Source organism: Arachis ipaensis, chromosome B02 (genome assembly GCF_000816755.2).
Source record: "Arachis ipaensis cultivar K30076 chromosome B02, Araip1.1, whole genome shotgun sequence".
NCBI lineage: Eukaryota > Viridiplantae > Streptophyta > Magnoliopsida > Fabales > Fabaceae > Arachis > Arachis ipaensis.
In genome coordinates, this window is record NC_029786.2 from 90,597,474 (window position 1) to 90,607,629 (window position 10,156).

Sequence of the window (10,156 nt, forward strand, 5' to 3'; positions counted from 1 at the left end):
TTATAAATTATAAATTTTTAAATAAAAAGTTTGATAATTAAAAAATTAATTAACATTAATTAATTAAAAATTCAATTTCTATATTTATGTGATAAAGCACTGAATCAGTTCACCCAACTTTTTATGTGTCTCGGTCGTGCAAGAAAGTCATTTGTGGTAACTGATACGATTTAAATTAAATTCCTCAATTTACATATATATAGTCTAATCACTAATAAATGGAAAGGGAATTTTTTTCCGGATGAAGTAGTCGTGATTCGTTAATGGATGTTTTCTATTTTTTTTAATTATTTAGTTAAATATGATCTCTTATTATATATTTTTTTAAATAAATTTACAAAATTTGATATTTTTATCGACTCGCTTCATTATAGTTTATTTTTCATAAAAAACACTACAACGAATAAGGATTTTTGCAACGGTCAAAAATCGTTGCCGTAAATAAAAAAAATCGTTAAAACTTTAAGTAATATTTTGGCGACAGTTTTTAACCTGTGGTATATGCGACTGTTAACAATGTTAATAGGCAACGATTTTTTACCTAAGGCAACGACAATAAAAAAAATCGTTTCCCTTGTTACCCTAATAGACCATAATTTTTAAAATAATTTTTAAACAACAGTTTACAACTGTAACAAGATACACAACGGTTTTATGCCGTTGTAACTTTATTACTAATTTGGACAACTGTTTAAAAACCGTTACCTTTTATGCTTTTTTTTTAAGAACGGTTTTAATATTATTCGTATTTTGTAGTTGTTTTTGACAATAATTTTAATATCATTATCTTTTGTGACTTTTGACAATAATTTTTTGTAGTTATGTATTTGTTTATTTTCAATGGTTTTCTCATATTGCATTGAAATTAGTATTCCAACTTTTTTTTTAATTTAATGTCAATAAATAACCTTAACTATTTGAATCAAATTACTAAAGAAAACTAATAAAACATTTACCATCAAATTCGATTCATAAAGTATTCTATAAAATTCACATACATTACATCATTATTGTAAAATACCATAATACCAATTTAAGTCATAACAACCTTTAACTATATCATTTTTACAAAATATTCAATAACAAAAAAGTTGAAATAATTAAGTAGCATATATGTTTATTATTATGTCCATAACTTCATGACTTTTACTTTCTGGCATTTGATCTTCAAATTTTATAACATTAATTAAGTTCTTTTTCCTCTTTAAAATAATTTTTCTGTGAACAAAACAAAAAATAATAAATCAAATATAAAACTACATTTTTCTAATACTAATAATACTTGCTAAGAAAGAGATCAGAGAAGGAGAAGGAGTTTAGTTGCATTAATCAGTAAACTTGCTAAGAAAGAGATCAGAGAAGGAGAAGGAGTTTAGTTGCATTAATCAGTAAACTAAATTATGACTTATGAGAATGAGATTAGATGCATGTTTCAAGACATACAATACAAATTGCAAATTCCAGAAAATTAATAAATAATTAGTCAATAAATTAATTATTATTCAAAAAATTATAATTTAAGAAAGTAGAAATATTAAAAATACAAATTTTGACACTAATTTTAAAAATTTTAATCTAAAATTAAGTCAACAGACCGAATCAATTAAACAGAACCCAAACTAAACCCAAGGCCCGCTTATATAAACATGACTTAGCCCTTTTCTTCCTCCTTATTTCACTAGAAGTACACTAAATAAAGAAGTGAGTTAACGTGCGTAACCCACTTTCAATTTTCAATCGATTATAACTTTTAATTAGGAGCTCCGATTGACGAGTCGTCAGCGGCTACGTGTTCGTCTCGTAATTCTCTTCAATTCTATCTGAACAAAGTGGTAAGAAATTTGTATTTCTCGTCTAGTTCTTTCTCTTCTTAATTTCGTGGGTTTTGAGTTTAGGTATTGAGTAATTGAATAATTTTGATGGTTTAGGTGAACTCTAGCAGCGGATAATCACTGTGTTTTGTCCTATTGATCTATGGGTACGGTAAGAAACTGTTAAACCCTTGTGAATCATTGAATCAGTGAACCCTATGATAATTATAGTGATTTTGTGTAAATTAGATTGTATTCTTGTTGATTTGGAGTTTAATTGGACGGTTTGGAACGAAATTCGGGTGATTAAATTTGAGGAATTGACGTTTGGAAGTGATGAGTTTGGAAAACTCCAAATTAATTTTTGTGATGAACAAACATTGTTAAAATATCTAATTACAAAATTATTAATACAATGTTATTTGATTATATGCTAATTAATAATTTTGTAATGCAGGAATTGAATTGGGCCGAAAATAAAATAAAATGCTGCAGCCCAAGTGTGAATTTGCTTTCCAAATCAGCATTGATTCAAAAACATTCAATGATATATGGCTAAATTGTTGTAATGATTTATTGGGCTAGATTAACATTGTTACAAGCCCAAAAGTAAGCTTCCCATGTTTGATCTGAATCCAATATACATCAGGAAAGCAAATGCTTTTATTTGGGCCAAGAGTAATCCTTATTGCAACCAAGCCCAAATTATTAATGCTTCCATGCATTAACCGAATCCATGAAGCTTCCAACGGATTCTATTGCTTGCTAAAAATGGATTTCAAATTTAATATGCTAGCTTTGGAACTATGAGAGAGAACTTGACTTTGATTTGATGGGAATCATTATGATTAGTGTTGCACGCCACCCAGGGAAGTAAAAGCAAGCTATCTTCATTTAATTTGTTTTGAATTGCTTTTCTTTACTTTCTCTGTTCTCTCTCATCTCTTTCTTCTTCTCTCTTCGGTTATTACACAGGAAATATTGGTAGCCATGGAAGCAAATGCAAACTACCGAAAGGAAGGGAGGATAAGCTACAAGTCCATCAAAATGATGGCAACAACAAAAAAAAAAAGTTTTCTCTCTCTCTCTCCTACTTCACTTCTGTTGTTTTTAAGATGCAACTTCAGAAATGTCTCATGCCAAGTGACGAGACAAAATGAAAATGTCTCGTGACTAGGGACGAGATAAAACAGAAAAGTCTCATCTAAAGTCCAGCAAGTTCTAGCAAGCGAAAAAGGGGCTAAGATTCAACCCCCCCTTCTCTTAGCCACTGAAACCATCAGGAAGCTTGGAGCATATGAAAGAAAAGGTTTTTGAGGAGTTTCAAGCTTAGGGAGGAATTGGCCAAGGTATGGTTTTGGTTTTTCGTCGTTAATATTTAATGTCACGTGAAAACTTAGCTAAAAGACCTTAAGATAAGAATGAACTGAATGAATTATTGATGGATTGTGTATATGGTATATAATGTGTGTACAAAGGATGAGTGAATTTGTATGTGTTGAATTGTGATATTGATGAGTATAAAATAATGATTGTTGATGTGTTGAGGGTTGATGGTGGGTTTGTAAATATTGAATTGAATGGATTGGTTGAGAGATGTGTGATTCAATTTTGTAAACGGTTTGTTATTGAAGTTGGTAGGTTTTTGAAAAAGATTTAATATTGAAATTGGTTTGATTTTAAAATAATTTGATACTGAAAATGATTTGAATGACTGAGAGATGTTTGGTTTGGTGGTTGGTACCCTTAAAGGGTGACAGAAATTCAAGTTTTAGAGGAGATGTTGCTGAAATTTTTATGAAAATTGGAGGCTTCATTCGAAGTGGTTATTTAGAAAGATTTGGGTTTAAGGATTTTATGATTTGATTTTGAGTTTTTAAGAAAACGATTACATTTTGAATTTGATTTATTTAGAAAAAAATGAATTAGAGCTTTCAAACAAGAAGAAAAGTTTTTTATTTTTTTATTTTTTTTTTGCAAGGATTTTTGAACTATATACATTATTTATAGAGCCTCGGATCAAACATGAATAGTAAAATGCTATACAAAGATATGCACAATCTCCTTTATACTCATTAGTATGTAGAACTCAATCTTCTTAGGTGGAAAAGTTTAGATTATTAATCAGACATAACTTGAATAAGATTTTTTGATTCTATCATTAAAATGTATTCTACTACTTAATAGCATCCTAAAAGTCATGTGCACCTCTTGTTGCATCCTCTCTGGAGCCAATACTTACATTCCTGTCATCAATTTCACATTACATAAACAATTTTTGTAAAGTTGGGTACCAGAAAAAGTGAATGACTTACATGAATTATTAACTTGGTGCTTCATAAATTAAAACCATTTAATGATATACATTTAATAGAAATCAACAAGCATAAAATTTTCTAAAACCTTTAAGAGTGTGCATTGAAACATTGTTCGGGAAAAAGTATGTGCAAAAGTTTTTTAAAAAATGATATCTGAGGTTAGAAGGAAAACTTATAATTAGATCTAGGCAACAAATTAAATTTTACTTTTCTTAGCCTACTACACTTACGGCGTTAGCACTTGAGGTTCTTGGATCACATCTATTCTTAATATATAAAAGTAGATACATAAGCATGCACCACATTATTTTTGAGACATTTCTTTCCTCTTACTAATGCCATGTCAGCAATATTGCTTATTTGGCACAACTTTAGAATCAACCACTCAATTCTTGCCAAATCAACTATTATTTTTAAATCAACAAAAAAATAAAATATACAAATAAAAAACTAAAAAATAGAATCCAATAAATTTGTAACCTCCAAATATATTGAATTCATATTCCTATATTTATTATATCTTACCGTTATAAACAATACAATAAATTTATAACCGCAACAATTAATATATAAATTAAAAATTTAAAAATTGAAAATTATATTTTATTATTATAATTATGTTTATTATAATCACTTTAATTTTTGCCAATGAATTATACCTCAAATGACACAGTCTCCCATATTGGTCGCAAGTTCGAATCTCTGTATCTTTGGTAAAAAAAGTAATTATTTTAATTTTTAGAAGTAACACTAGGTAGTAGGTACAAAGAATTATCATTGTAGTTTTTACTTATTATTAAAAACAAATTCTATTTTATTTTACCAATATAAATTTTGAAAAGAATATTTAAAAACTAAAAAAAAAACAAATTTATTAAAAGAGTATCAAAACGAAACCAAAAAATATATGATATTAGACATACATTTTCATATTAGATACATTCGTAGTATATAAGATGCATCATGCATGCATGTTTACCTCAAAACACTAATTAACTATTTTCTTTTTTTTTTAACTAAAAATGTTTAACTTTTAGTTTTTGTTGCGTATATTTGTACATATAAGATGCATCATGCATGGATACAAATCTAAATATATAATTATTACAATAATTATGTTGACCGCAACCCCATAAGTTTAGGCTATTAACTACGTCAATTGCATTGCCAACTTTAGAATAATTATTATTTGGCACAACTTTAAAATCAACCACTCAATTCTTGCCAAATTAACTATTATTTTTAAATCAACAAAAAAAATATACAAATAAAAAACTAAAAAATAGAATCCAATAAATTTGTAACCTCCAAATACATTGAATTCATATTCCTATATTTATTACATCTTACTGTTATAAACAATATAATAAACTTATAACCGCAACAATTAATTTATTAATTTTTATAAATAACGTAATAAACATCCATATTACAAATATCATAATAATATTATTAATCATAATAAATTTTACGTTATAAGTTTTTAAATTCCGTACCATTTAAACTACATATATAAGTCTCTTATCACTATTCCTTCACATAACATCAAATTTAGCACAAAAAATTTATTTCCGACCTGCACATCTCAAACTTACTCAATAGAGCATCATTCTTTTAGACCAGAACGATTAGAAATGGAATAACTATCCAAGATCTAATGGCTATGCAATGAGAATCTGATGATCAGGTATGACAAAAAAAAAATCACAACATGTATCATACATTCATACTTACTCAAATACCATATACCTAATGATAACATAAATTGAATATTGGAATAGGAAAAGATCTTCACAATTTTAGCAACTATAAATGAAATTGATGACAAATTAGAATGGAACTATGTTAAATGTAAAAAGTGTCAGAAGAAATCATATAAAAAAAAGAAACTACATTTGTGGCACATGTAATCAAACACCACAATATCCAACAATAAAGTAATTCTATATACTTTTCATAATCTCATCTATCAAATTATTAGTTGCTAGCCCAATACTTATTTTAGGTTCAGAATTCAATTAAAGGTTTTAGATCAAAGTGTTACAACAACTTTTGCACTATTTGATGGTGACGCAAAAAAATTTATTGGGCACAACTGCTTCAAATCTAATGACATTTCAGAAAAATAATGACATTGAAGTACCACCCCGTCAAGAGATTAAGGAGAAAGAAAACCATACAAATTCAAGACACATATTCGAAAGAAGAACATACATACAAAGACGGAACCAAATAATACAATAGAAAGTGCATCAAACTCAACAATTTATAAAGAACATATCTTCGTAAGAAAAGAAGAAAGCACCAACTCTAACAACCAACAAAAAAAAGGAGGACGAGCACCAAATAAGATGACTAAGTCTATCAACTAAAACAAATGCAAAAATCAAACCACCAAATAAAAATGTCACTTTGTACAATTCCAACATCCAAATCTTTTGTACTACAAATTATTTAAAATAAAACACCCTCTAAATTTAACTTCAATTTACACATATTTAATTTATTTCTACAAAATATAACAATTTTTAATATTTATTATATACTATCATTAATTTACCGTGTCTCATTCTAGTTTGTTTAAAAGGGGAATACAAGAGTGGATAAGTGCTTTGGAGAAACTCAAAAACATTCCCAATGAGCAAATACAAAAGAAGCTGAAAATAAGCTTTGATGGTTTAAACGATGATGAAGATAGGGAAATATTCCTTGATATAGCTTTTTTCTTTATCGGAATGGACAAAGACGAAGTAATTGATATATTGAATGGCTGTGGATATTCTACTGAAATTGGGATCAGTGTTCTCAGGGAACCATCTCTTGTAACAATTGACTCTAAGAACAAACTTAGAATGCATTATTTGTTGCGAGATATGGGAAGAGAAATCATTCGTGAGAATCTACCTTTACCCGAAGAACGCAGTAGATTATGGAATCCAGAAGAAGTTCTTGATGTCTTATCAAAAGACATGGTATGAATCTCATGGATTTTTATTTGATTTTTGAGTTATATATTGTTTCTTGGATCCTAATAAGAAATTGGGTTTCAAATATCATTTAAACTCACTAGAGGCTACAAATAATTATCTAACCATGGCATTTTGTTTTTCTGTTTATTTTATTTTAAAGGGAACAAAAGCTATTCAGGGACTTGCTTTGAAGTTGTCAAGGATGAAACCAATTCATTTGAAGACCAATGCTTTTAGGAAGATGAAGAGACTAAGATTGCTTCAACTTGGTGGTGTACAACTCGATGGAGACTTTAAATACCTCTCAACCGATCTTCGATGGTTGTCCTGGCATGGATGTTCTTCAGAATATACAACTATAGGTTTTGATCAAGGAAACTTAGTTGCCATTGACTTCAGATATAGCAATCTCCAGCTAGTATGGAAGAAGAGGCAGGTACGATTATTTATGATGTAACAATAAACAATTATGCTAGGTGTATTTTAAAATCATTCACCAAAATCACTCACCAGACTGTACATTAAAATACAAAAAACATATTAAAAATAAATTTAATTATAAATATATTTATACACAAATATATTATGACTATTTTTTGTGTGCACGTAATATTTTTAAATAATAAATTTTAGGTAAGCCACCTCACCTGATATTTGTACATTATATTTACACTTGCCTTGCATGTACTTGTCCAACATGCATTAAACTTCTTTAGTTTACTTATTTAACTAGAGTGAGACATGCGCAATGCGCGGAGAGGTAGATTATTTATAATATATAGTGTATTTTAATAAATGTTATATTAAAAATATGTTAGAGAACATATTATAAATAGATTTTGAATTTATTTATTTTTAAAAAAGACATAAATTATTTATATTAGAGTTATATAAAACTGTATTTTCATTTTTTTTATTTTTCGTTTTGCATTAATTGCTACACTTTGTCTTTTCTTACATTTTTTGTTTGTTTGTAAATAAAAATATTATATTAAATTTAAGAAATTTTTTACAATTAGTATGAGAGATTAAGAAATGAAGAATAGTAAGAGTCTTAATATGTATAAGACTATAAGTTGTAAAATTTGAATATTTGTAACTGAAAATTTTTTTACAATTATTATTATTATGCCACTTTTAATGTATGTTTATTGCATTTAATTAGTACTTGATGTTTCAATTGAATAATAATAGATAAGAGTTTTTTGTTTTAATTTTTTTAAAACATTTTATTTTACTAAATAATGATTGGTTGATTTTCATCTTTTGCCAAGTCATTAGAATTACTGATGTAACATCATTAATAAAAAAAGATGGCTTAAACTCATTGTGAAAAGAGTTGATATCAGTTTTTATATATTATAAATAGATAGCTAAATAAATAGATAAATAGATAGATAAATAGATTTTGATATAACATACTACAATATTTCTCTTTTTTTTTTCCTTTCTTATAAAACCACCATCCTGCCTTCCCACTCCGCTCTACTTTCCACCACTATAAGTATAATTTTGAGGTGGGTGTAATTCGGACAAATTTCAGGGTGAGTATAATTTAGGGTAAATTTAAATATGGTTTCTCATATTGTAGCTTTTAATATTATATCATAAAATGGTTAAAATTTTTTAAATTGTAAATTTCATCAATATAGTATAGAGCAGGTAGGCTGAGTTTTTTGAATATTGTGAAAATGTGTGTTTCTCTTTAATATTTTTCTTTAGGTGAGTTTAATATTATTATAGGAGAGAAAGAATTTTTTGTCAGAAGATACAAAACGTCTCGGATGTTTTGTACATGATTTAAATTTTTTTAATAAATAAAACCAAAACGGCACTACTGTTTTGTTAGAAATAAATAATTAAAAAAATAAGCATAGATGAAAACGGCATTGCCGTTTTGTCTAGGAGGCAAAAAATTTTTAATTTAAAAATAGAAAACGGCGGTGCCGTTTTGTGTTGAAACAAATTTTACCGTTGAAAATGGTCAAAATGGTGGTGACGTTTAGTATAAGTATGAATAAAAAAAATTTAAAATTAGCTATATAAGGTATGCTAGTGTTATGCGAGAAACACATTGAGTAGAGTAGAAAGTGAACAACACAAAGTTATTTACCTTCAAATTTCCAGAGAGCTTAGAGCTCTTTCTTCTTTAGCAGTTGAATTTGTTCTTACTTCTTTAGCTGCTGAAGTTGTTCTTCATTCTTTAGCAGTTGAAGTTGTTCTGCACCTGTTGAGTGAAATAAGTTGTGGGTAAATGTAATAAGTATATAAAATGGAGAGTTATGTTAGTTTAAAAATATATTTCAATGATCAGATTTTGTATGATACACATGAGGGTGTGAGTTTTTTGTGTGAGAATCTATGTGTTATTATTGTTCCTCTTTCAATAACATATGAAGGACTTAAGAGTGTACTCTGTTAGAGTGTAGGTCAGCAAGGCCGGAAGAGAGTGACCAATATTTTATATAGGCAGCCTGTGTTAGTATTTGGTGGTTTCGTTCAATTTCAAGTAATGCACGTGGCTGATGAAGCTAGTATATAAGGAATGTTTTCGACCTACCATCAAACTAGAGCACGAGCCTCACTTATCGAGTTATATGTTAAGTTCGAAGAAATTGAAGATATTGATTTTTCGGAACCCAATATAGACTGGATGGGTTATAATACCGAAAGTGATAAAAAATTTGAAGGTAATTATGAAGTTGTTGGTCCAACTGAAGATGTGGAAGAAGATTATATATCAGTTGAGGGAGATGTAGCAGATATTGCTAATGCACTAGTGAATCAACATCCATTGGGAGAGCCATCGTTTATATATACTTTGAATCTTGATGCCATGCATGTTCCAAAATTTCCTGAATATGTCAATAGAGGTAATTTTTTATTATTATTGTTGTTGTTAGGAATATTTGAATTATTATTAGTATTGTTACGTTGTTATTATTATTATTATTACTAATTATTATTAGTCTTTTTATGAAACGGAGGTTATTATTATTATTATTATTATTATTATTATTATTATTATTATTATTATTATTATTATTATTATTTTGTT

The 10,156-nt window shown here is 27.8% G+C and overlaps 1 protein-coding gene across 1 annotated transcript; it reads left to right on the forward strand.

Moving 5' to 3' along the window:
• LOC110269276 (probable WRKY transcription factor 19) lies at positions 6,757–7,555 on the forward strand. Its single transcript, XM_021116992.1, has 2 exons — positions 6,757–7,101; positions 7,259–7,555. Exons 1-2 carry the CDS (start codon positions 6,865–6,867, stop codon positions 7,553–7,555), a joined length of 534 nt encoding a protein of 177 aa, XP_020972651.1. The 5' UTR covers positions 6,757–6,864.

Bases quoted from the DNA above. Each gene is read 5' to 3' on its own strand.
- LOC110269276 (XM_021116992.1), top strand. From the start codon at position 6,865: ATGGACAAAGACGAAGTAATTGATATATTGAATGGCTGTGGATATTCT. The intron at 7,102-7,258 runs GTATGAATCTCA...TTTATTTTAAAG, and splicing joins ATGTCTTATCAAAAGACATG to GGAACAAAAGCTATTCAGGG.